The following is a 26,681-nucleotide window of genomic DNA, read 5'->3' on the forward strand; positions in this document are numbered from 1 at the left end:
TGGGATATTTAGCAGCATCCCTGGCCTCTGCCCGTTAGACAGCAATAGCACAAATACCCCCAGACTGCACAGTTGTGGCAACCAAAAATGTCTCCAGACATTGGCAAGTTCGTCTTGTGGGACACAACCTCCCCCAGTTGGGAACCACCATTTTACAGGGTTGTTGTGAAGATTAAATGAGATCATGGACTCAGAGGGCCCAGTGCCAGGCATGTGATCAGGGCTGCTTCTTTCTCCTCCTTCCCATTCCAGCCCTTCTCTATCTTTCAATACAAGCAGGGGAGCTATCCCGGATCTGCAGGGGTCTAGGGAAAGGGCACACTCTGTGGTTACTACCACCCATGGCCGGATTTCTTCTCTAACCCCGCCTGATGGTTTCCAGGTGGATGATGACAGCGGAGGTGGCACAAGTGAGAGCCACTCACCCCGCCTTCCTCCTGGAGGAAGGCCTCATCCTTACACACCTGCCCACCGGACCTCAGACCACCCTCCCTTCTCCTCTCCAACCCCTCACTCCATTTCTGGCCATGACACAGGTCCTATGAGCAAGGCTGACATCTCATTATGGCTGAGGGCAAGCAAGGTCCTGTCTAACAAAAACATTCCCAAACGAGCTGTCTGAGCAGGAGGCAGTGAGATCGCAGCAGAGGCTGCGTGACTCACTGGGATTTTGCCCAGGGGGCTCTAGCATCTGGTTGGCAGCTGGATTCGATGACCTTTTATATCACCCTGGAGAAGTGATGAATCTGCAGTTCCAAGTAATCTTTCCCATGATGTGGCAGGACATCACCCTTCTGCCCACATGGCCTGGAGTTCCCAGAGTTCTGAGTCATTCCTTGGGGGCACTTCTGTCTCTGTGTGTGACCATAGAAAAAAGAATAGGTGAACATACATCAAAATATCACTACGATTATCTCTGGGCAATGGGATTAGAGGAGGGAAGGAAAATTCCACTCAATAAAATGAAGGACTGGCTCTGGAGCCAGATTACGTGGATCTAAATCTAACTTCTACCTTATATGAGCTGTGTGATCCTGGGTAAGTTATTTAATTTCTCTGGATCCCAGTTACCTGGAACAATAATATTACCTACCTGATGGGTAATAAGGTAACACATGTAAAGTATGTGTTTGCCTAGCACATAGTAAGCACTCAATAACTGTTAGTGTGTTTTAAGTGGTGGGATTATGGACAACTTTTACCTTTTTAGAGTGAATTTTCATATATTTTTCTGATAAAGATTAACTGAATATAGTTTTTAAAAGATTTTATAAATGCTGAATACATTTTACATAGTTATTCTTGTAATAGCCATAATCTCCCTTTAGAGCTGGGCACCACCTAAGTGTGGCAGCTGATCCTGGAGGAAATTGCTTGTGGTTTGAAGGTATGATGTTTCAACTGCACAAGAAGTATTTACCAAGTAACTGTTGGTATCATTTGCTCTATGTCATCTACTTAGTAAGCACGATTAAATCTTGAGTCTTATAATTTCAATACTAGGTCTTTAAAAATTATCTAACTTTTCTAAATTGAGACTTTAAAAATTCTGCTAAAAATTTTTTTTCGAAACAAGCAAATTTCACAGCAACTAATTTGTCTTTAGGACTATTTTTGCTTTCTACTCTAATTAAGGCACAAATTATTGCTCTAGAACTCCTGTGAATGTCTCGAAATTTAGAGTAATTTTAAAAGGGTCTCATGGCCAGATAATGTTAGGAAGGGCTGATGCTAGATGCACATTGGTCTCAAGATTTATTTCCTTGTTGATCCCTGATTGCCCAACACACTCTGGGTGTAGAGGGAAGGACTTGTGACCTAGCTTAGACCAGGGCATCACAGGGAAATAGTGCCACCGTGTGGGGTCCAGTCTGTGCTAGAGGTGGAAATCAGCCCCTCCCTGGAGAAACATTTTCCTTCTTTTCAGAAAGGCTGCAATTCTCTAATAATTCTCTTTCATTGTTAAGGCATTATGCATCCGACTATGGCAAGACCAATTTCAGCCGGCAGATCTCTGTGGTCAAAGCCTGGCCTGATTTCTACCCTGATGGGCATTCTGACTTCTCAACTCGATCTTGGACCAGACGCCCATGTGCCTTTCTGGATGAGATGGCCAGATATGTCCCAGACTTTCTCTGATGACTCATTCGAGGGTCTTACTTCACTCCCCAAACCCAGGTATTAACCTTCTAGAATCCAGCCACTACAGATTTTACAATATCAACATCACTTCCACATCTAGCAACAAAGAGGAACTGCCTCTTGTTTATTGCATCTCCCTAGCAACTGGCATGGTGCTTGGCATATGGTAGGTGCTTGGAAAATATTTGTAGAATAAATGAATGTGCCCCTGAGAAGAGTGCTCCAGCCTCTCCCATTCCCTTCTATAAGAGGGAAAGGAATGTCAAGAAGGAGGGGGCATTTGAAGGCCAAGTTTCCTTCTAGGAACAAATGGCTTACACAAAAGGGCTGAATTATCAATCATTTTAACAGGGTTCTTTACAGAGGAGTGGGCAAGGATAAGGGAACCAGTAAGGGAAGGGATCGTGATGCATCCAAAGACCGGGAGCTGTTAACACCCCCACACTTGAAAGAGCAAGGAGAAAGAACTGTGTTATTGGAACTGAGTGAGCACCAGAGCCATGGAAGAGGGACCACCAATAAGAGCTGTAGCTACAGAGGAAAGCAGCCCCTGTTTAAACCACGGCAGATGAGGAGGGAGTAGGAGGAAGTAGAGACCCCAACTTATTTCTCCTCCTGGCCTCCAAACCCTTACCAATATCTTCCCTTGACTCGACCCATCAGTAAGCCAGTAAGCTGGGAGCCTGGGTGATGCAGTCCAGAGGGGGTCAGTCTCCTTGGGACAGAGCAGGACTAAGCAGAAAGAACATGGGTTGGTGGAGGGGGCAGGAGAGGAGAATAACCAGCACAGTGGTCAAGGATGTCAAAGGCAGCAGAAAAGCCAAGAAGGGGAGGACTGGGAGGAGGCCACTTGTGACTTCTAAGGATCAGATTCAAAGGCATGAACAGCAAAGCCATCTCTAAAATTTTTTTTAAATAACAGAAATACAAGATAGAGAAGCAAGAAGGACTATAATTCTGCAGCCTGTGGAAGAAAAATCACATTCACAGAAAGAGAGACAAAATGAAAAGGCAGAGGACTTTGTACCAGATGAAGGAACAAGATAAAACCCCAGAAAAACAATTAAATGAAGTGGAGATAGGCAACCTTCCAGAAAAGAATTCAGAATAATGATAGTGAAGGTGATCCAGGACCTCGGAAAAAGAATAGAGGCAAAGATCAAGAAGACACAAGAGGGCTTTCCTGGTGGCACAGTGGTTGAGAGTCCGCCTGCCGATGCAGGGGACATGGGTTCTTGCCCCAGTCCGGGAAGATCCCGCATGCCGCGGAGTGGCTGGGCCCGTGAGCCATGGCCGCTGAGCTTGCGCGTCCAGAGCCTGTGCTCCACAACAGGAGAGGCCACAACAGTGAGAGGCTCATGTACCACAAAAAAGAAAAAAAAAAAAAAAAAAGAAGATGCAAGAAATGTTCAACGAAGACCTAGAAGAATTAAAGAACAAACACCTAGAAGAATTAAAGAACAAACAAACAGAGATGAACAACACAATAACCGAAATGAAAAATACACTAGAAGGAATCAATAGCAGAATAACTGAGGCAGAAGAACAGATAAATGACCTGGAAGACAGAATGGTGGAATTCACTGCCATGGAAAAGAATAAAGAAAAAAGAATGAAAAGAATTGAAGACAGCCTAAAGACCTCTGGGACAACATTAAACCCTACAACATTCGCATTATAGGGGTCCCAGAAGGAGAAGAGAGAGAGAAACGACCCGAGAAAATATTGAAGTGATTATAGTCGAAAACTTCCCTAACATGGGAAAGGAAATAGCCACCCAAGTCCAGGAAGCACAGAGAGTTCCAGGCAGGATAAACCCAAGGAGAAACATGCCAAGACACATAGTAATCAAACTGACAAAAATTAAAGACAAAGAAAAATTATTAAAAGCAACAAGGGAAAAATGACAAATAATATACAAGGGAACTCCCATATGGTTAACAGTTGATTTCTCAGCAGAAACTCTACAAGCCAGAAAGGAGTGGCATGATATTTTTAAAGTGATGAAAGGGAAGAATCTACAACAAAGATTACCTGGCAAGGATCTCATTCAGATTCGACAGAGAAATCAAAAGCTTTAGAGACAAGCAAAAGCTAAGAGAATTCAGCACCACCAAACCAGCTCTACAACAAATGCTAAAGGAACTTCTCTAAGTGGGAAACAGAGAAGGAAAGGACCTACAAAAACAAACCCATAACAATTAAGAAAATGGTAATAGGAACATACATATCGATAATCACCTTAAATGTGAATGGATTAAATGCTCCAACCAAAAGACACAGGCTCTCTGAATGGATACAAAAACAAGACCCATATATATGCTGTCTACAAGAGACCCACTTCAGACCTAGGGACACATACAGACTGAAAGTGAGGGGATGGAAAAAGATATTCCATGCCAGTGGAAATCAAAAGAAAGCTGGAGTAGCAATATTCATATCAGATAAAATAGGCTTTAAAATAAAGAATGTTACAAGAGACAAGAAAGGACACTACATAATGATCAAGGGATCAATCCAAGAAGATATAAAAATTATAAATATATATGCACCCAACATAGGAGCACCTCAATACATAAGGCAACTGCTAATAGCTATAAAAGAGGAAATCAACAGTAACACAATAATAGTGGGGGACTTTAATATCTCACTTACACCAATGGACAGATCATCCAGACAGAAAATTAATGAGGAAACACAAGCTTTAAATGACACAATAGACCAGATAGATTTAATTGGTATTTATAGGACATTCCATCCAAAACCAGCAGATTACACTTTCCTCTCAAGTGCGCACGGAATATTCTCCAGGATAGATCACATCTTGGGTCACAAATCAAGCCTCAGTAAATTTAAGAAAACTGAAATCATATCAAGCATCTTTTCTGACCACAACGCTATGAGATTGGAAATCAATCACCGGGAAAAAAAGGTAAAAAACACAAACACATGGAGGCTAAACAATATGTTACTAAATAACCAAGAGATAACTGAAGAAATCAGAGGATATCAAAAATTACCTAGAGACAAATTACAATGAAAACACGACGATCCAAAACCTATGGGATGCAGCAAGAGCAGTTCTAAGAGGGAAGTTTATAGGAATATAAGCCTACCTAAGAAATAAGAAAAATCTCAAAGAAACAATCTAAACTTACACCTAAAGGAACTAGACAAAGAAGAACAAACAAACCCCAAAGTTAGTAAAAGGAAAGAAATCATAAAGATCAGAGCAGAAATAAATGAAATAGAAACAAAGAAAACAATAGCAAAGATCAATAAAACTAAAAGCTGGTTCTTTGAGAAGATAAACAAAATTGATAAACTTTTAGCCAGATGCATCAAGAAAAAGAGGGAGAGGACTCAAATCAATAAAATTAGAAATGAAAAAGGAGAAGTTACAACAGACACGGCAGAAATACAAAGCATCCTAAGAGACTACTATAAGGAACTCTATGCCAATAAAATGGACAACCTGGAAGAAATGGACAAATTCTTAGAAAGGTATAACCCTCCAAGACTGAACAAGGAAGAAATAGAAAATATGAACAGACCAATCACAAATAATGAAATTGAAACTGTGATTAAAAATCTTCCAACAAACAAAAGTCCAGGACCAGATGGCTTCACAGGTGAATTCTATCAAACATTTAGAGAAGAGCTAACACCCATCCTTCTCAAACTCTTCCAAAAAATTGCAGAGGAAGGAACACTCCCAAACTCATTCTATGAGGCCACCATCACCCTGATACCAAAACCAGACAAAGATACTACAAAAAAAGAAAATTACAGACCAATATCACTGATGAATATAGATGCAAAACTCCTCAACAAAATACTAGCAAACAGAAATCCAACAACACATTAAAAGGATCATACACCATGATCAAGTGGGATTTATCCCAGGGATGCAAGGATTCTTTAATATACGCAAATCAATCAATGTGATACACCATATTAACAAATTGAAGAAGAAAAACCATATGATTATCTCAATAGATACAGAAAAAGCTTTTGACAAAATTCAACACCCATTTTTGATGAAAAACTCTCCAGAAAGTGGGCATAGAGGGAACCTACCTCAACATAATAAAGGCCATATAGGACAAACCCACAGCAAACATCATTCTCAACGGTGAAAAACTGAAAGCATTTCCTCTCAGATCAGGAACAAGACAAGGGTGTCCACTCTTGCCACTATTATTCAACATAGTTCTGGAAGTTTTAGCCACAGCAATCAGAGAAGAAAAAGAAACAAAAGGAATACAAATTGGAAAAGAAGAAATAAAACTGTCACTGTTTGCAGATGACATGATCCTATACATAGAGAAACCTAAAGATGCCACCAGAAAACTACTAGAGCTAATCAATGAATCTGGTAAAGTTTCAGGATACAAAATTAATGCACAGATATTTCTTGCATTCCTATACACTAATGATGAAAAATATGAAAGAGAAATTAAGGAAACATTCCCATTTACCATGGCAACAAAAAGAATAAAATACCTAGGAATAAACCTACCTAGGGAGACAAAAGACCTGTATGCAGAAAATTATAAGACACTGATGAAAGAAATTAAAGATGATACCAACAGATGGAGAGATATACCATGTTCTTGGATTGGAAGAATCAATATTGTGAAAATGACTATACTACCCAAAGCAATCTATAGATTCATTGCAATCCCTATCAAATTACCAATGGCATTTTTTACAGAACTCGAACAAAAAGTCTTAAAATTTGTATGGAGACACAAAAGATCCCGAATAGCCAAAGCAGTCTTGAGGGAAAAGAACAGAGCTGGAGGAATCAGACTCCCTGACTTCAGACTATACTACAGAACTACAGTAATAAGACTATATGCTACTGGCACAAAAACAGAAATATAGATCAATGGAACAGGATAGAAAGCCCAGAGATAAACCCATGTACCTATGGTCAACTAATCTATGACAAAGGAGGCAAGGATATACAATGCAGAAAAGACAGTCTCTTCAATAAGTGGTGCTGGGAAACTGGACAGCTACATGTAAAAGAATGAAATCAGAACACGCCCTAACATCATACACAAAAATAAACTCCAAATGGATTAGAGAACTAAATGTAAGACCGGACACTATAAAACTCTTAGAGGAAAACATAGGAAGAACATTCTTTGACATAAATCACAGCAAGATCTTTTTTGATCCACTTCCTAGAGTAATGGAAATAAAAACAAAAATAAACGAATGGGACCTAATAAAACTTAAAAGCTTTTGCACAGCAAAGGAAACCATAAACAAGACAAAAAGACAACCCTCAGAAGGGGAGAAAATATTTGCAAATGAAGCAATGGACAAAGGATTAATATCCAAAATATACAAGCAGTTCATGGAGCTCAATATCAAAAAACAAACAACCCAGTCAAAAAATGGGCGGAAGACCTAAATAGACATTTCTCCAAAGAAGACATACAGATTGCCAAAAAGCACATGAAAAGCTGCTCAACATCACTAATTATTAGAGAAATGCAAATCAAAACTACAATGAGGTATCACCTCACACCAGTTAGAATGGGCATCATCAGAAAATCTACAAACAATAAATGCTGGATAGAGTGTGGAGAAAAGGGAATTCTCTTGCACTGTAGGTAGAAATGTAAATTGATACAGCCACTATGGAGAACAGTATGGAGGTTCCTTAAAAAACTAAAAATAGAATTACCATATGACACAGCAATCCCACTACTGGGCATACACCCAGTGAAAACCATAATTCAAAAAGACACATGCACCTCAGTGTTCATTGCAGCACTATTTACAATAGCCAGGTCATGGAAGCCACCTAAATGCCCATCGACAGACGAATGGATAAAGAAGATGTGGTACATATATACAATGGAATATTACTCAGCCATAAGAAGGAACGAAACTGGGTCATTTGTGGAGACGTGGATGGATCCAGAGACTGTCATACAGAGTGAAGTAAGTCAGAAAGAGAAAAACAAATTCCCTATATGCGGAAACTAGAAAAATGGTACAGATGAACTGGTCTGCAGGGCAGAAACAGAGACATAGATGTAGAGAACAAATGTATGGACACTAACGGGGGGAAGCGGCGGGGCATGGTGGTGGGATGAACTGGGAGATTGGGATTGACATGTATACACTGATGTGTATAAAGTGGATGACTAATAAGAACCTACTGTAAAAAAATAAATAAAATAAAATTCAAAAATTCAAAAAAAAATACAAGATAATAAAAGAACACCAATTGAAGGGGCAGCAGAGACAAACGAGGGGTTTTCAGGACAGGTGAGACTGTGCCCATGTGAACATGGAGGAAAAAATGGCTCTGGGGGTGGGAGGGCGGTAGAACTTAAAGATACTGGAAGAGAGAGGACATAGGTGAGAAAGCAAGTTCCTGGGGATTGTCAAAGGCAGGGAGGGGGGAGAGAGAGACAGAAAGAGAGAGAGAGAGAGAGAGAGGAGAGAGAGAGAGAGAGAGAGAGAGAGAGAGAGAGAGAGAGAGAGAGAGCAGTCATCTTGGGAAAGGAAAATGGAAATCTGGGATGGACATAGACAGGAGGAAGAAAGAAAGAATTTAGAGAAAAATATATTGAAGAGGGAGGAAAATAATGCCAGCTACTTTTTTTGAGCACTTGACAATGTGGCATACACATTTACATACCCAGATAGTGAAGCCAACTGGAGAGTTAGGAAACCTGCCCAATAGCTAGTAAATAACAGAGCTGGGCTTACTCACCATAAGAAGCAGAGCCTGTGTGCTTAACCCCTACTCTGTAGTTTCAATTTCTGTCCCACTCAGCCTACCAATCCTACACTCTGCCCCATGCTCAGGCTAGACATCTTCCCCTGCCCCTGCCAGATCTGGATGACTCCTGATCCAATCAAGTGGCAGGTGAGATTCCCTACACCTATGATGCCTTTCACCAGGTTCAGTGCCTGGGTCCCTTCTTCTAAGCTCTGGTGTTCTCAACCAGATCTTCCCTTTGGCTGGACATCCTGCCTCACTATGGCCCCTGGACAGGGGTTGAGATCTTTAGCTTAGAAAATATATCTTAATAATGGGAGAATGGCCTCAGCTGGAAGTGGCGGAGAGTGACAATGCAAATACAAAGAGAGAGGTGGGAGCACGTCAAGTCTGTGAGGGATCAGAAGTGAGAGAGAGTTTGGGGGTGGAAGGCAGGGGTTTGGATCCAGGAAGATGAGATCGAGCAAAAGCAGGACGGGACCAAAGAGGGAAGTGGGAAAAGGAAATCTTAAGTGGCCGCTTAGCAGCAGATGATGTTTGTAGGCTCTAATGTCTGTGGTTGGTGGTGCCAGCTAAGGGTGGAGTGGGTACTGAAAGTCACTCTCTCAAGCCCACTTCTCAGGCAGGGCTGGGCAAGGGATTTCCCAGGTTGGGCTGATGGTGTGCCTGGATAGAGTTTGAGTTGTTTCAGTTTCGAGAAGCTTATTTCCCTGCCAGTTGTTGGCAGCCACACCCTTTCCCATCCCAGGGCCTGTCTGGGTGCTGGCCATGGTCCTGACCGGACTCTTGTACTTCTCTGGCCGCCCAGGTGGGCGAGAGTGGGGATAGGAGGATAACAGAATCTGAAAGAGGGTGAGGATGTTCACATATGTTGATTTATTTCTAGGGAAGGAGGGGGAGTAGAGCTGTGTATTTGAGGATAGTGACGATCTGGAAGAGCTGCTATAGGCAGTTTACTAGGAAACTTCCAGACATTCTGAAAGGGATTACGCAGCAGCTGTGAAGTCTTAGCCAAAGTTAGACATCAGGAGTATGTCATGTTTCCAGTCATGCCTCTGGTTCTAGGGCTTCCCTCAGCAATGGTCACCACTGTATCCAGGAACACTGAGGCACCAAGAGACCTGAGTTCTCCAGCACGTACATGGTAGTTGAATAATGCATGCATACGTGAATGATGGCATTCAGCTGGAATGATGTAATAGAGGGGAAAAGATCTCTGTGCCCAAGTGTGAAGTGGCAGGTATCTTTGAATTCAGATTTAGCAAAAGGAAAGGAAGGACCCTGTGCTTGGGAGTGGGGTGGTGCAGAAATGTTCCTATGCTCAGACATGAGAATTAGGGGATTGAACTACAAATTAGCACAAGCTAAGAGAAGAGAGAGTTTGATGTGCACACGCTGTGAATTCATATGCATGAATTGGCAAAGATTTCTTGGTACCTGCCCTTTGCTATGAGGCTTAGAGGAATAAAAAATATGCTTTTCTCAGGTAGGAAGGATGTGAGAAGAAGAGGTCAGAATGGGGCATAAGTGGGACAGAAAGTAAGATAAAGATTCATGGGATTTCTGAGTTCTGCTTCTGCCTAAGATACAGAAAGCTAGAAACATTTAAAATAGCACCCAAATCATGAAATACTTAGATAGAAATTTAACAAAATATGTGCAAGATTTGTAGGCTGAAAACTATAAAACACTGGTGAGAGAAACCATAGAAGAAATATGTCCACGGATTGGAAGACTCGATAGTGTTCAGATGTCTAGTTCCCTCCACATCGAGCTACAGATTCAGTGTAATCCCATCAAAAGACTAGTAGGCTTTGGGGAGAGTGTAGGGGGGAGAAATTGACACACAGTGTCTAAAATTTACATAACAAAATTACTAGAACAGCTAAAACCATTTTGGAAAGGAACAGTGTAGTTGGATTACTCACATCACCTGATTTCAAGACTTGTTATATAGCCACAGAGAGTGGTCAAGATGGGGTGATATTGGTAAAAGGATAGACACGTAGATCAATGGAACAGAGCAGACAGTCAAGAAGTAGACCTACATGTCAAGGGATTTTCAATGAAGATACTAAGGCAGTTGAATGGAGAAAGGGTAGTCTTCTAAACCATGAGAAGGCTGGTACAGGCAGGACAGTGGGCTGTCCTCTTGGAGGTCTGGGATCCTCAGCACCGCGCTGCTGGGCTGCAGTGGTGGCTCCTCCTCTCCTCCCCTCCCCCACCCCACTCCCCCTCCTTGAATCATAAAGCCAGATCCCAGTTCTGATGATTACTCAACCTCCAGGAGCCGGTTCCTGTGGGCAGCGCCTGACGAGCCTGACCCTCTCCTTCCTGCAGTTCAAGGGAAAGACGAGATCTTGCACAAGGCACCCTGCGTCTGTCCTCCACAAGGGAAGGGTGACATGGAGTCTCTTGGGCTGCTCATCTTGCTCTTTGTCACAGGTAGGATTCCCTCCCTCCGCTGCCTTCTTTCCCTCTCCTTCCTTGAGTATATGGCAAGTGGGTGGGTGGGTAGGGAGCACTGAGCCAAAGTGTGAAGATGGCTGAAATTCTCGGCATGTCCCGCACCCCCTCTTCTCACTGTGCCCCATATTCTTCATCATCTCCCTCTCTCCCCAGCATCAGATTCTTCATGTACGTGGAAGTGTCAGAGGCTGGTGGATTCGGACACCTAGAAAGGGAAGGAGTTCTGATGGTGGCATCTCAGGCACTAGCTAGTAGTTGGGGGAAGTTTTGGGGGGCACTGGTAAGAGCCCCTAAAATTATGAACCACTTAACTAGCCCCAGAAGAGTAGCAGCGTGGGAGGGAGAAAAGAACCTGGTACTGGCAATCTGCATCTTTGGGGTGCCCCTCCTGTGCTCTGAAGGTCCTCTTGTCCTCAGCCCTGGATGGGAGGTGAAGGGGCTGAAGATTTTGTGATTGAGCTGGGGAGACTGGCATCCCAGATTCTTGCACATGATGGCCTTTTCTCGTTGGGGAAGGGTGCCTCTTGCTCCCCCAGAGCAATAGGCATACCTGGGTGAGAGGAGAGACTGTTCCAATGGAGCTGGAGCTTCTTGGCTGGAGGTGGAGTAAGGGAGGGGGATGCGTTGGCCTGCCCAAAGGCAGAGGGATGGACTGGGTAGTATGGAGGGGGCACTGCTCACCAGGTCTTTCTGGTTCCAAAAGACAGGCCACCAGCTCCCCAATCCTTTTTACAAGTTTCTGTCACCATGTGGTTGAAGAGAGGGGAGGCTGAGGCAGAGGGCACTGGGTGGTTCTCTTATAGCCCCTGCCCTGGCAATAGACTGGCACTCTAAGCCCACCCCAAGGAGGGTCCCTAAAATAGCAGCCTCATGTCTCTCCCAAAATAGTTCTGAGACGCATCCCTCCTGAAAGGGGAACAAAGGCACAGAAATAGGGAAGCTGGAAGCTAAAGGTCAGAAAGAGGAGAATGCAGTGCTGGTATGAGCGTGGGCAGCTGCAAAGGAAGCAAGGATGGAGGGCGTGCGGTGGGGGTGCCCAGCCCCACGTGGGACCAGCCCCAGGCCTGAGAGGGTCACTGGCCCTGCTCTCTTGAGATGGAGTGGGAGAGGGGAGGGCTTGATTTCATGTGACAGGAAGAACATGAGTGGACTAGGACTGGAGGGAACTTCAAGACCAAATGTCTCTGGAAATAGGCCCAGAGAGGGTCAGTTATTTCTCTAAAGACGTCCAGCAAGTCCAATGGTGATAAAGCCAGATCCAGGACCCGGGTTTCCTGGTTTCCAGCTTCCTATAAACACATACCTGGGTTATACCACCTTCTCCCAACCTGTGTAAAGGCCTGAGTTCCTTAAGTGTGGGATTTCTGTCTCTTCTGTTCATTGAACATAGTAGGTGTTCAATAAACATTTGGTAAGTGAATGAATGTCTCCTCCCCAGAGCTATCCCGAGCCCACAACACCACGGTGTTCCAGGGCATGGCAGGCCGGTCCCTGAGGGTCTCCTGCCCCTACAACTCCTTGAAGCACTGGGGGAGACGCAAAGCCTGGTGCCGCCAGCTGGGTGAAGAGGGCCTGTGCCAGCAGGTGGTCAGCACTCACCCCTCGTGGCTGCTGTCCTTCCTGAAGAGGCACAATGGGAGCACGGCCATCACGGATGATGCCCTGGGTGGCACACTCACCATTACTCTGCGGAATCTTCAAGCCCACGACGCTGGCCTCTATCAGTGCCAGAGTCTCCATGGTAGCGAGGCCGACACCCTCAGGAAGGTCCTGGTGGAGGTGCTGGCTGGTGAGTGGGCAGCTGACTGCACCCTGGCCTGCTCTTGGGCCTGGGGTCGTCTTTAGTATCTGAGCACAGGACCACCCTCAGGGCTTTTGGGGACCCTGGGAAATCCCACAGTGTGGATATTGTCCCTCCCCACCCCACAACTCAGGGTCAACTCAGGGTCGCTGTGGATAGTTGTGCAGGTTGCTAACTGCACAAGGGGGTCACATCCAGCCCTGCTGTCTCTCTCCAGGCTGTGCTCCCTGGTGGAGGACTGCATCACTTGCAGGAAGGGTACAGTTCTCTAATTTGCCCAAGGCACCTTATGAGCTAGCTGTGGTCCTGCTTCCCCCAAACAGCTTTATCCATTTGGCATCTGGTTAGGATGTGAGCACTGAGGTGGTCCTTAAGGAGTAGGAGGACATTCACCTATTCCTTCACCCAACCACCCAACGGACCTACCAACATAGATTAAGCACCAACCTGGTACAGAGAAACAACCCTAGAAAGGAACACTGCTGTGACCCTGGGCAACGTGCTTCTCCTCTCTGGGCCTCCATTTCCCCATCTTGAAATGGAGGTCGTGGTGCCTGTGCTGCTGACCCCACAGGGCTCCCATGAGACACAAATGACATGACAGAGTTAAAATTGCTTGGGGGTCAGTGACAGTCGTTGCCCCAGCCTCCTGCTGCTAACTGCTCGGGATCCTCATTTCAGGCTTGACTAGGTGAGATGCGCAGTGGTGGGGTCCTTCTCATCCCTGAGTTTGCACAGGGGATGCCCTTCAGGAAAGCTTTCTGTCTGTGTCTCCGGAACGTGATTGTGTCCCAAAGGAGAACAAATCTGAGGTCACGTGTCCCTTTTCTGACTCTCCCCTTGTCCAACTCCTCTCTCCAACATGGCCCCTTATCATGGAAATGAAGGTTGAAAGTAACATTTGTCTAAGGTGGGGAGGGTGGGGGACACCGCCTGCCTTAGACCCCAAACCCTACCACCATGAGAGTAGGGGGCGAGGACACACAGATTTTCAGCCCTATCAGGGTCTAAGGCTCAGCTGACTCCCAAGAGAACAGCAGGAAAAGGACAACAACAACAACAACAATAACAATAATCCATAGCTGGCACAGGCGGCTCGACTGTTTACACAGGACTTTCGGAAACGCCCATTATTTCCTTTGATCTTCCTAAAGACCCTGTGTGATGGGAGGGTGGGAGCTGCAGTTACTGAGCTCCTGTGAGGGGATGGCATTACACAGGATGCTTTCACTGTATCCTGCAACACTATTATTAAGAAGGTGTTCCTAATTGCCCCACTTTACAGGTGAGGAGATTGAGGCTCAGAGAGGTTAACAACTTGATCCACCCAGGGCCATGTCCCAGAGAGCCTCCCCCCACCCACAGAGGTTCTCCCCACTGTGGCATCAAGGAGGGGGGCTAGAAGCTCACAGGCTCTGTCTCCCACAGACCCCCTTGATTACCAGGACCCTGGAGATCTCTGGATCCCTGAGGAGTCCGAGCGCTTTGAGGATGCCCAGGTGGAGCACAGCATCTCCAGGTATAGTGACAGGTCTTTCCTAAAATCCCTGGGCAGACCTCCACCCTGCAGAGCCAAGGCATGGGGTGGCAGCTGGGGGGTGGCACGTGCCAGAAGTACAAATTCCAAGGCAATGAGACACTAAAGTGTCTGCATGTGATCTTGTCTAAACACCCCTCCAACCAGCCAGTGTGTGTTGGTATGACTGTGCCAGTTGTTAAAATATTGCAAAACTTCCCTAACAGTTTGTAAGTAGCTGCTGCGCCAAGACTGCTGAGTGGTCGGCCTCCCACCCCCTTCCCTGGCAGCCCTCAGACATCTCCACAATTCAGCAACAATGAAACTTTGAGCATTTTAGTACAAAACTGGTACCCTCAGACCCCTGCTTCCCTGATGGGACCAGAATCAGTTCCGACTGGTTCTTGATTGGTGTTTAAACACTGTGAGTATAACCATGAAGTGCACATGTGCATGCAGACACACACACACCATACCACACCATCATGCAGAAAACTGCTCAGCAAGGGAGGTAACTGTTTAAAAGCAGTCAGCAGGCAGATCCATGCCTGGAACTCAGGTCTCCTGACTACAGGTTCCCCCAAGCCCCGCAAAGCCTCATCCAGGGATGGTGCTGGATGGGGAGATATCCTCAACCCCCGGAGCTCCTCGTGTCTCCCCATTCCTTCTATGAGGGCAGATTCCAGTCTGTGGGTCCCCTCATGGCCTCCCACATGTCCTCTTTTTTTTCTCCAAGGAAACTTTCTGAAGAGGAGAGCCCCTTCCCACCCATTTCCATCCTTTTCCTCCTGGCCTGCATCTTTCTCAGCAAGCTTCTGGCAGCCAGCGCTCTCTGGGCTGCAGCCTGGCATGGGCAGAAACGGAGGACACCCCATGCCAGTGGGCTGGGCTGTGGCCATGACCCAGGTTACCAGCTCCAAACCTTGACAGGTGAGCTTGGAGAGCACGGTGGCCGCTGGGGGCTGGTGAGGTGGTGCTGAGAGGGGCCAAGTGAGTACTCTGTCTGTTGCAGAGCTGAGAGACACGTGACAGGAGGACCCACGGTGGAGGAGAGGCCCAGGAGAGGTCTGCACGGACCACCCCAGCCTGCTGCACACCCGCCCCTTGGCCACCAAGTCTCCTGGTTCTGCTTTCGCAAAAGGCCACTCTGCCTGTACCCTGCTTCTCTTGGCCCCTGGAAGCAGGGATTTGTGCGTGTTTGCACGTGTGTGTGTGTGTGTGTGCGTGTGTGCATGGGAGGTGGGAAGGACATCTACCAACTCTGGACATTGGACATTAAACACTCTCACAAATAAATCCAAGACTTCATGCTTAACTGATGGTTTAGGGCGTCATGAAGGTCTCTTTTGCTACAGGGCTAGGAGAGTGAATTCAGATGAGGAAAAGATAAAAGGTCTGGCTCCTTGGGGCCTAGGGTTTTAGGATATCATGTCCCTCCATTCCCACAGGCTCCAAACTGGCCAATCTTTTTATTCTTCTCTCTCCCTCCCAGAGATCTGATTACCAAGCCCTGCCTCCTCCTGTGGAATTTCTCTAGCATCCTCTCCTCTCCTCCTCCTGCCTCCTGTCCATCAGTTTCCTAGGATTACTGCTGGGCCCCCTGCCCCAGGCCCCCTTCCTCCCTCCACCCCCCTCAAGTCCATCCAATTCCCAGCTGACTCAAACCTCTAGCAAACCTAGAGGTTTGCTTTTATCATGTTACTCCGCCTCCGGAGAAATGGCAAGGGACTGGGTTGCAGAGTGCAGCGAACCAGAGCTGGGGACTACTGGTGCAAGCCCCTTATCCTGTGGAAGGGAAACTGCGACTCAAAAGGGAAAGGATTTACCCAAAGTCCCTCGTAGAGCCTGGAAATCCTACTTTCACTTGGCATTCAAGATGTCCTTCCCTCTAGCTCAATCCTACTCATTTATTTGTATATTTATTCAATAAATATTCTCCGTGCCAGGTACTAGTCTAGGCATTGGGGACATAACAGTGAACAAAACAAGCAAAGATTTCTGCCCACACAGAGCCATGTTCTAGTGGGAAGAGAGCAGACAAACAGAGTAAGTCAGTCAGTCAGATGGTTAGGAGTACGGGGAGTGCAGAAGGCGCGGGGGATGATGCAATTCTGAAGAGCAGTCAGAAGGAACCGTTTGAGAAACGCTTTGAGGAAGCAAGGGGGGAAGAGTGCCAGGCAGCTCAGGGAACCTTCTCTCTCTCTTCAACACACACACGCCACCTGAGGTGGAGTGAGGAGAATGGGATGGACACTACCCTGAGAGTGGGTTGCCCCGAAGAGGAGGAAGCAAGTTGGCCACATCCTCAGGTTCTCTGTCCTGGGCCTCAGGGAGGTGGAAGCCCAGGAGCCCCTGTGGCCATGGCCACACTGGGCTGCGTTGCCCCCTAAGCTGGGTGTGGGTACCTGGGGTTTTGAATCACTGGGAAGGAGCCCCTGATGCAGTCCTGTGTTCCAGCCTCATGTCAACACATCACTCCCCTAATTGCAGTCCTGCCCCAGCCCTGCCTCACCCACTCCCTGCTTAGGCTGCTCTGCCGTCCCCAGCTCCAGGACTCTGGTCCAGTCTGTGTTTCCCTGGTGTCCCTGACTCAGCGGCACATGAAACTTCCCCATCGGGTCCTGGGGCAGTCGTCTCCTTCCTGCAGACACAGGCACAGTCTAGGAGCCAAGGCTGAGAAGAGCCCAAACTGAGCCCCCTGCACCTCCCTCGCTCCCGCCCGGTCTGGGCACCGAGAGTGATGAGATGGAAGGGGAGGCTCCAGGATGTGCCTGGTGGTGGAGTGCCGCCGGAACTTTCCTCCCCTTGGGAACTCAGCCTTTTCTCCTGCCTGCTCTGCCATGTCAGAGACATCTACCCTGGGATTCAGATCGCCACCGGGATCCCCTGCCTTGGACTCTCTGGAGTGCACACTGAACAGAAGGGGTTTTCCAATTTCAAGTTTGCCTCCTACTAAGAAAACTTAAGCAAATTCCTTAACTCCTCTGAGCCTCAGGGTCCTTGCATGTAAAAACAAACAAAAAACCCAACAGCAAACCAAAACAAAACAACTCTACTTTGGTGGGTTTTTATGCGATTGAAAGGAATAACATTAAAGTCCTGGCCAGATGTCTGGCACATAGTAGGTCCTGGATAAGCGCTGGCTTCCTTCCTCTTCTCTAATGCCCAATGATAGGACACCTCCCTGGATCCTGGCCACCTCTGTCCTAGGCACCCAGCACCTACCATATCTGTTTTAGGCACTCAGTAAATATTGAAGAGAGGTCTCCTCCTCACACAATGCTCCCACATGGCTTGTTAGTGTGAAAATAATTTTCTTGTAAGGAAATCAAAGAAAGCTTGATACATGCTGGCAGGACAGATATACGTACTTCCATATCACTCACTGGGGAGACCCATCTGTCCAGTTAGCCGGAGACTCTGCCAGTGTTAGCACTGAAGGTCCTGTCTCCTGGAAAGACCCCCAGTGTCAGGTAAACAGGGACAGCTGGTCACCCCATCACCATGTCCATGAGGCTCAGCTTAACGCAGAAGCCGGCTTTCTCGGGCTCCTGCTCCCAGTTTCCCATTCTCAACTCCCTTGCTCCTGGAGAAAGGAGAGAGGAAGAGAGAGGGGAGGAGGAGAGAAAAGAGGACAGAGGAGGGAGGGAGGCTGGCTTTTTCATGCCCCTTTCCAGGTGTGACCATCTAGGTCAGAGCAGTGTGTCCTCCCAGCCATCCCCACCTTGACTGCTCCTGTCTCTCTGAGCACTGGTGCTCCCCCGGTGTCAGCAGGTTTATTACTCACATTCCATGTAGGATCCCCAAACCCCAGTTCTGCACAAGGTGACGTGAATGAGGGCCAGATGGTCCCTCTGCAGGGAGTGGGTTTGTGTCATAGGACAGGAACCCCAAATTATGAGACTTGGAGCTTATATAGAACATCTGCATGTTGGCCCTTCTTCCTCTCTGGAGAGAGAGAGAGAGAGACAGAGACAGAGACAGAGACAGAGACAGAGAGAGAGACAGAGAGGTCTTCACTCTGGACCATGAACTAATCTTCTCCAGGGAGGGAGGGGAAGGATGGAAGCAAATCTCTCTGGAGCTGACACACTGTCTCTAACTCCCAAGGCATGTTTGCTCTTCAATCGCCCTGGAACAAAGCTTGGTGAGTGCCCTTTCCTGGGAAGGCCCGAAAATGTTCATAGAGAACTGTCTCCTAACAAAGAGGATAATGCATTCATGAAACAAAAATAATATGCTATAAATAAGAAATGCTTGGAGAATAACAAGTCTTGTAAATTAAAAGCACTAAGGGATAAAAATCTGAAGGACAAGGAGAGAAGGGATGGAAGAAAAAGATGAAGATATCTTCTAGGAATCAGAACAAAAAGATGGAAACAGAGAGAAAAGCTATGAAGATGAGATGAATACATGAGGTTCAATATCCAACTAATTATCAAAGCAATAACGCAAATCCTAGAACTGGAGCACGTGGTCCACACTCAAAGTGTCTAGGGAGCGCGCATCTGAGGAAATGAAGACAGGCCAGCCCAGGGCGCACGGTCAAGGTGGGGCTTCCTGGACGATCTCCTGAGAACTTGGGTGGGGCACTCACACAGAATTTAAAATCAAGATGGCCTCGGGCCATGAGAAGGACACTATACTTCCCTCCTTCACAGCTCTGCCTCATCGGATTCTATATTTGGAATACCCTGAGGACCATCTTCCCCCTTTCTCTAATGCTCTCTGGTTGTCACAATCCTCCCCCCGCTCTTCATTCCTTAGGGGTGGGCAGGCTCCCAGCCTTCTGTTTTTCCTTGGGTCTTCTCACCCTACCTTGCCCATTCTTACCCTCAGGGATTGTTCCTGAGCACTGAACCAACCAGGGCTTGGAAGAGCTCCTTCTCCCCACCCATGGAGGGGCCCACCAGTGCCTGCTTCCCAGCCCATGGTCACTGAGAACCCCACGTGACCGTCTGAGGCAAAAGTTTCCTGCCCCCAGGGGAATGCTGTGTCAGTGCCCAGGCAAGCCCCAGAGCTGACATCTCCCTGCCCAGCCATGGGCCCCAACCTGCTCCTGCTGCTGTTCCTGGGACTAGCAGGTAAGCTTCAGAAGGAGCTGCACTCTGGGTCCCCACATACCCCGCTCCACGCCCAGGAATAACGGGCATTACCATGGCAACAATAACATGTAGGCCCACAAGGTGGACCTCTAGATCCCTGTGCCCCTATGCAGTGGGTGGGCCAGGAGGTGCCCTGTCCAACATCCCTGCAACTTTCCTTCCCTAGGCCAGGGCTCGGCTGGCAGCCTCCCTGAGGTGCTGCAGGCGCCTGTGGGGAGCTCCATCCTGGTGCAGTGCCACTACCGACTCCAGGATGTCAAGGCTCGAAAGGTGTGGTGCCGGTTCCTGCCAGAGGGATGCCAGCCCTTGGTGTCGTCAGCTGTGGATCGCAGGGCCCCAGCCAGCAGCCGCATATTTCTCACTGACCTGGGGGGTGGCCTGCTCCAGGTGGAGATGGTTACCCTACAGGAGGAGGATGCCGGAGAGTACGGCTGCGTGGTAGAGGGAATCTCAGGGCCCCAGACTGTGCACAGAATCAGTCTGGATGTGCTCCCTGCAGGTGAGTTATCTCAGCCTGGCCACCACTGCTCTAACCTGCCTTCCTGCCCCACCAGCTGCTCTTGGGTCCTTGGTGGGTAGGGGCCCTTGTGGGGGAGGAATTGGGAGCAGATATCCTTTTGACAGCTCTGCAGGGAACGGAAACCAAACTGGGTGAGAAGTCTGAGATAAACCAGCCACACAGCAGTCCCCTTTCCCCTCCCGCACAAGTGGGTCTCCCCACAGGAAGGCAAATTCTCTTTCCCCACTCAGGGCCTTGGCCTCCTTGTCCAGCATTTTCAACATACTTGATGCTATTATTTTGCTTAGAAATGTTTTAAACAAAGTTTTAATTCAGACATATCAACTGGAATTAAGTTTTTTACATCTTCCAGGTTTTTATTGCTGTAATAAAAAGTCTGATGGCTTAAAAACTATTGAATTTATATCTTATTTAATTTTATAGGTCTTCACTGAGCATCTAGTATGTGCCTCACCTACAGGCAGGGTACATTCAATGCCTGAATTCCTTCAACTCATTCAGTTTTACAAACAGAAAATAGTGTCAGCAACAGTTAATATTATAGGGTTGAGAACAGTTAATATTCTCAACCCTATTTTCAGTATAGAAACTATGTTCACAGGTTTCATTTTCACAGGCTATAACTTTCTCATGTCTAAGTATTTATTGAAAGTACATTTTAAAGTAGTAAATTTTTCCCATAAACATAGGATATTGTAAAAAAAAGAAGTGCTCTGTCGGGAACGCGGTCAGCTACCTGAGGAAGCAGAAACTGTCCTACCTTGCACTTGTGGATGCTGACATTGTTTTCATTTTCAGGTCTTCCTTTTTCGAGTAATTTGTGCCAAATGCCCAAAATAATGAAATTAAGAAAGGCATTTTTCCTTCTCTCAGTTTTTTCTCCATCTTTTAATTACGAGGATGGACTAAGCTCTCATTAGAATCCCTCTTGAGTCCACAATTATTATTTATATTATAAATATACTTCTGTTAACCCTAGTCATCCTTTGTTCTCCTTCTTCCTTGACACTAAGGTTTAGTAACTCAAGATTACAACTCCCTAAATGGCAAGCTGTGACAAGACAATGCACTGGGAATACGTGGCAGGGAGACAGGTGCCTGAAGTGGGGCAGGTGCTGAGGACCCCAACAGCTGTAGAGAATGGATGTTCAGGCAGGCAGGTAGAGCACAGTATCTAGGGAGGATGTGGGTGATTTAAAAAACTCCAGGAGATCAGGACATATGCAGCAAGATTGGGGCCATAGCGTCTCCAGTTCCTGGATTGGAATGGGTTGGGTAGTGGGAATGGTGAATCTCTGAGAACATGGCAAGCCTCTCCTCTCAGAGGGTCTAGAAGGACTGCCCGGGTTCCCAAGGCAGATCCTCAGGCCCAGAGAAACCAACCCTGAGTCCCACAGACAGAAGTTAAGCATGTTGTTGGGATGACAGAAACCTTGTCACAAAACTAAGTCTCAGGGTCCAAGCAAGGCTCTCAGCAAGGATCAGTTGGCATTGTGTCACATCAGGGCTGACCCTAAGTTCCTTAGCTCCTGAGCGCAGAGCTTGGGGTGGGGCTCAGCCAGCCTGCAGGGGTGGTCACAGGGTTGCAGGTATGTGGAGAGGTCTAGCAGGCTGGGCTGAGGCCCCTTTGGAGAACAAGTGATGAGAGCCAGGAGCAAGGTCTCCAATGAGATGAGTGAGGTTGGGTAGGGAGGTGGGCACAGATTACCCAGTAGGGTTTCTGCATAGTCTGAGCAGCCTGGGTACAGGGGGAGCAGGTGGAGAAGAAATGCAGGGGGGGAGGGTTGGGAGCTGGTGGTAAAGGGGAAAGTGAGCATATTCACAACCAGATAAAGACATAAAGAGGCCATTCCCTGACCTCCAGAATGAGAGGCCCCTAAGGAATATCCCAAGCACCGCTTCTTTGTGTTCCTTACTTGGGACTTCTCCTTCCTCAGCTCTACTCCCCCAGTCCCTCAGATCTCAATAGGCCCTTGAACCCTGCCCACAATGGGTATGTTCTCATTAAGTATTTCCTTCTGACTCAGCTCCTGGCCTGAAAGAGAAGGACGAGGAGACCCATCAGGTCGGGAGTCTGGCTGACATCTCCTCTTCAGATCCTGTAGGCAGTGCCAGCCCTTTGGATCCCAGCCGAGATAAGAAGAGGTACTGACAAGAACTGTTATTTGGGTAGCTGGGAAGGGGTGGTGGTGAAGATACGGCTTGTTTAGAGCCCCAGACTAAACTGAAAAGAAACTTTATGATTCTTTCCACTCCTGGGGAATTTCTGACCAGGCAGACAGACAGACAGACAGACAGACTTCCCTCCCAGTTCAGCACTGACCCCTTCATCCCAGATCTCCAGCCAGGATACCCTGATAGTGTCTCTCTCTGCCCTGCCTGAGTCTGTCCTCCTCATTCCATTCCAAAAATCTTTCTCCAACCGTGGCTCACCAAGAACTGCACCTCTGTGCCACTTCTCTAGGATTCCTGGCAAGCAGCTCTGTGCCAGGCTCAGGGCTAAGCTCACCTACTCCTTTGTGTCTCTCAGCAGACCCTTGATTTGGGGTGCTGTGCTCCTGCTGGGCCTGCTGGTGCTGGCGGTGGTGCTGTTTGCTGTGATGGCCAAAAGGAAAGGTACGTAGCTGTCCACCTGCCTATCTCAGAATGGCCCCCTGGTCCTGTATCAGTCAGTCTTGAATTCAAGGCTGAGAATCTAGGTCTGCTCCCCCTACAGATGTGCTTCAGTAAGGGTCCCCAGATCCTAGAATTCCCATGGCTGAGGGGTAGAGGAGAGCAAAGAGATTCAGTGGGAGGCGGCCTGGGGAGAAACAGGAATTGGAGAGGGTGAGACAGTGGGATTGGGGACAGGTGACTGGAGGAGGTGGGGGATTTTGGGAGATGGATTGAGTGTTGAGGCAGGTTGAGGGGAGCTGTGGAAGCAGTAAGTGGGTGGGGGGAGAGTTAGGGCTGGCTGGGGGTGGGGGCTGGGGAGATGGAAGGGGAAAACTTTGCTGGTGGGAGTGGGGAAGGTGGAGGCTAGGACAGAGGTTTCCAAAGTTTCTGAAGGGCGTGAGGCGGGCACTGAGTCAGCACAAGAAGCAGACTGTGCTTCTGTCCTCTGTCCTGCCAGGGAACAGGCTTTCTGCCTGTGGACGATTTCAGAGCAGTGGAGTCTCAGGCTCGGTAAGAGATCTCCGCAGGCCCCCAGCCAAATTCCCCAGACCCTCCCTCTGCCACAATCACTGAGAAGTCCCAGGATGATGAGGTGGAGAAAAGACTGTGACCCAGTAGAGGTCCAAACCCTCTTCCCAAACGCTGTAAACTTGGCAACAATGGTCTCCTACCTTCCCACCTTGCTATCCACCTTCCCAGATTTGTAGAGAAACTCGGGGCATGAAAATCTTCAAAGTGAAGCCTTCTTGCCCACTGACATACTCAGGATTGAAGAGACAGATCCAGTCTGGTCCTAGGCTTCCCATCTAAGGGAACTGGGGCAGAGGGAGGCATTTTCTCTTTGCCTGATTTGCCTGCTTTTGTTACAGGCCCCCTCCTCAGTGGTCCACCACATCAGTGACTCTGGACTGGCTGCTGACTTGCCATCGGATGTACCATATGTTAGGCTTGACTCGCCACCTTCCTTTGACAATAACACCTACACCAACCTTCCTCTTGATTCCCTGTCAGGGAAACACCCACCCCCAGCCCCATCCTGTTTGCCCCCTCTGCCTGCTAAGGCTGAGATCTGCTCCAAGCCTGTGACATACGCCACAGTCACCTTCCCTGGAGGGGACAAGAGTGGAGGAGCCTCCTTCGAGCCAGCCCAGGATCCACCTAATAGTGAGATTCCACCCAGCTAAGCTGTTCACCATCCTGTAAACTCACAGAGATCATCCCCAGGGTTCTGTGCAGCCATCCACGCAGTCTGTGCCCTAGATCCTTAGGATATCAGAGCAACTAGGGTCTTTAGGATCTGATCTAGTATCTTGACTTTTCTCACCTGGTAAGTGATACTTGGAATGATTGAGGTGTCTGGGGAAGCCCCCCCCCCATGCTAGTTCCTCTGTCATTACACCACAGGGCTAAATAAACTCTACATGATAATATATGAGCTCTTGATGCTTGAGGGGGAAGGAAAGGGCCCAAGTTTGACTTCACATGGCCCAAGAACTGAAAACACTCGTCCAGAGTTTGTGTTGTATGATCTCCTGCCTGTTCTGCTAGCGGGGAAGTGGTTTCCCTCCCTGGTCAGAATACTGCACACAGTTTGAATTAAGGGGCATCAAGAAGACTTCTTCAAAAGTATTTCCTGCCTTTATCAGGATACCTGAAAGTATAGAGTCATTTGCTCGAGTCTAGAAATCTCTTCTGCTTTCTGCTCTCTACCTTGTAAACAAGTGACATCTTATGATGTAACAACATATGGTGGGAGAAGGGGGATAATAATTAGTTAAAGGAGATTCAGGAAAGATGGGGTATGAGAGATGAAGTTGAAAAGAAACAGGAGTAAGGTCAGAAACTGAAATAAATACCAAGCTTAATCCTTGGCAGGACAAAGGATTTTCAAGCACAAGGAAATGAAAGAACTTTGCAGACATCAGTTTTACCAGAGCTGGCTCTTTCTCAACTGGGTGATCATCTGGTAGTTCTGTTCCCTTTGGCCTGAACTCTGAGCCTGGGACGAGTCCAGTGGAAAAAGGGCATGGGGGTGAGGGGAGGAGGAATAAATGGTAAGGGTATGGCCATGGTTAAGTGTAAATGAAAGCTAGTCCAGCCTGGGGATAGGAGGCCCTTTAAGGTTTCTGCCATGATTTCTTCTCAACTGTTCAGTTTGAAAATATTTGCCCATACTGAGATGAGAGACTTAAATGGAGAAGATGAGGTGCTCAGGAACCCAGTCTTTTATAATCACGGAGAACTAAGCAAAAAGAGATTTTGGCCATCTGGACCATCTGGAAGGGCCCTAAGCTTGGTCTAGATATCTGAGGAGAAGGAACAGGCAGGGACTGTGTAAGTCTAGCGATGCTATTTTCAGGAAGCTCTGGCAGGATGTTTTGAGCTTCCTCTGATAGAGTCTCAGCCTGTGACAGAACCTAAATTTACTCTGTCCCTTAGGGAGGCAGGAGCTGCCCACCAATCAACTAAGCCCTCATTTCCCCTGGCTAAGATGACTGGGGACTTGCCTGGTGGGAAGGCAAGGTTGGGGGGGCGGGAGGGCAGGAGAATGTGGGGGAAGGGCAGACTAGGTCTAAAAAGCACCCCTCTGGGAGAAACTTAACCTGGTCTGAATGTAGTTTGAACTTTTTAGAACGTGAGAGAAGTAAAGGTATATTTAACAATACAAAAGAAAATACTAAGATAATCAATTGGCTGGAAGAGAAGAGGGAAGGAGAAATATATTAATTCCATCATTGCTTTGGTTGGTATTCATAGACTTCCAACCAGAGTCATAGGTATAAAAGTAACTGCTAAGATGAAAATACTAAACTAAATTTCATTATAAGAAACACAAAAACAAAGCAAAGAAAATGCAGGTGACATGGTGAGGTGACTGCTTCATATCAGAACCTTTGGAATTCAGTTAAAGAAGTTCTCAGAGGAAAATTCACACCCTTAACAAGAATTAAGCATCTAACTCAAATAGCTAATTTTAAAGGAGAAAAATGACATAACTAATACATAAATAAAAGAGCTTATTCTCTGAAGTAAAATGAAATAAAGTGTTAGCTAACTTTACTCAAGAAGATGGATGAAATAAATGACAAGGGGAAAATCATCACAGATATAAACACAAGGAAAAAAAATAACAAGAGTATTTTGCGCGGGTGGTGGTGGTAGAGTAGGAATGACTCTAAAGGGGCCTGAAAGAACTTTTGGGGGTGATTCAATGTTCTCTATCATGTTTGTGGTAGTGGTTACATGGGTTACATTTGTCAAAACTCATCATTTAAATAGGTGTACTTTACTGCATGTAAATTATATTTTGATAAAATTTATTTTAAAAAATACTTGAAAGGTCATTGGGGAATAGTTAAAATAATCTTAGAGGAAAAAAATCTTTAAAGTATTACACAAAACTCAGCAGCCATAAAAGAATTCATAGATACATTAAAACTGACACATTAGGATAAATTAAGAAAAGACTGATACTTTTCCCTTTATGACAAAAACACCATAAACAAAAGTCAAAACACAAAATGAAGAAAAATTTTGCAGCTCATACAAAGGCAGATGGCTCATTTCCCTAACCCCTACAAATCAACTAGAAAACAAATACTTAATAGAATACAGTCACAGAATACATACCTATAGCCCACACAAAAAGAAATATAAACATAATAAAGATGTTTAACTTCATCTAAGGGAAATACAAGTTAAAAGTACATTGAGAGTGA

At 46.8% G+C, this 26,681-nt stretch overlaps 2 protein-coding genes across 4 annotated transcripts; both read left to right on the forward strand.

Annotated features, from left to right (window-relative positions):
* The first annotated feature begins 1,972 nt into the window (after positions 1 to 1,972).
* TREM2 (triggering receptor expressed on myeloid cells 2) lies at positions 1,973 to 15,857 on the forward strand. The gene is made up of 6 exons (XM_019949820.3): positions 1,973 to 2,178; positions 11,184 to 11,341; positions 12,804 to 13,154; positions 14,595 to 14,685; positions 15,419 to 15,612; positions 15,695 to 15,857. The coding sequence occupies exons 1-6, from the start codon at positions 1,973 to 1,975 to the stop codon at positions 15,709 to 15,711; spliced, it is 1,017 nt and encodes a 338-aa protein (XP_019805379.1). The 3' UTR covers positions 15,712 to 15,857.
* Positions 15,858 to 19,640: 3,783 nt separating this feature from the next.
* TREML1 (triggering receptor expressed on myeloid cells like 1) lies at positions 19,641 to 24,390 on the forward strand. 3 transcript variants are annotated; one of them, XM_033864284.2, is made up of 6 exons: positions 19,641 to 19,766; positions 19,954 to 20,286; positions 22,335 to 22,452; positions 22,838 to 22,923; positions 23,420 to 23,472; positions 23,832 to 24,390. In XM_033864284.2, the coding sequence occupies exons 1-6, from the start codon at positions 19,724 to 19,726 to the stop codon at positions 24,144 to 24,146; spliced, it is 948 nt and encodes a 315-aa protein (XP_033720175.1). In that variant the 5' UTR covers positions 19,641 to 19,723; the 3' UTR covers positions 24,147 to 24,390. The 3 variants fall into 3 exon arrangements, with proteins under 3 accessions (XP_033720175.1, XP_033720176.1, XP_033720177.1); XM_033864285.1 differs by having other exon boundaries at positions 22,841 to 22,923; XM_033864286.2 differs by lacking the exon at positions 23,420 to 23,472 and having other exon boundaries at positions 23,832 to 23,995.
* The last annotated feature ends 2,291 nt before the right edge of the window (positions 24,391 to 26,681 follow it).

This window comes from Tursiops truncatus, chromosome 10, assembly GCF_011762595.2.
Source record: "Tursiops truncatus isolate mTurTru1 chromosome 10, mTurTru1.mat.Y, whole genome shotgun sequence".
Classification (NCBI taxonomy): Eukaryota; Metazoa; Chordata; class Mammalia; order Artiodactyla; family Delphinidae; genus Tursiops; species Tursiops truncatus.

What these genes read in the sequence shown, in the direction of transcription:
- TREM2 (XM_019949820.3), top strand. Translation starts at nt 1,973, where the DNA reads ATGCATCCGACTATGGCAAGACCAATTTCAGCCGGCAGATCTCTGTGG. An exon ending in ACTTCACTCCCCAAACCCAG is followed by an intron (nt 2,179 to 11,183) that starts GTATTAACCTTC and finishes CTCAACCTCCAG; the next exon opens with GAGCCGGTTCCTGTGGGCAG. An exon ending in CCTGGTGGAGGTGCTGGCTG is followed by an intron (nt 13,155 to 14,594) that starts GTGAGTGGGCAG and finishes TGTCTCCCACAG; the next exon opens with ACCCCCTTGATTACCAGGAC.
- TREML1 (XM_033864284.2), top strand. Translation starts at nt 19,724, where the DNA reads ATGGGCCCCAACCTGCTCCTGCTGCTGTTCCTGGGACTAGCAG. An exon ending in CCCAGCCGAGATAAGAAGAG is followed by an intron (nt 22,453 to 22,837) that starts GTACTGACAAGA and finishes TGTGTCTCTCAG; the next exon opens with CAGACCCTTGATTTGGGGTG. An exon ending in TGTGATGGCCAAAAGGAAAG is followed by an intron (nt 22,924 to 23,419) that starts GTACGTAGCTGT and finishes CTGTCCTGCCAG; the next exon opens with GGAACAGGCTTTCTGCCTGT.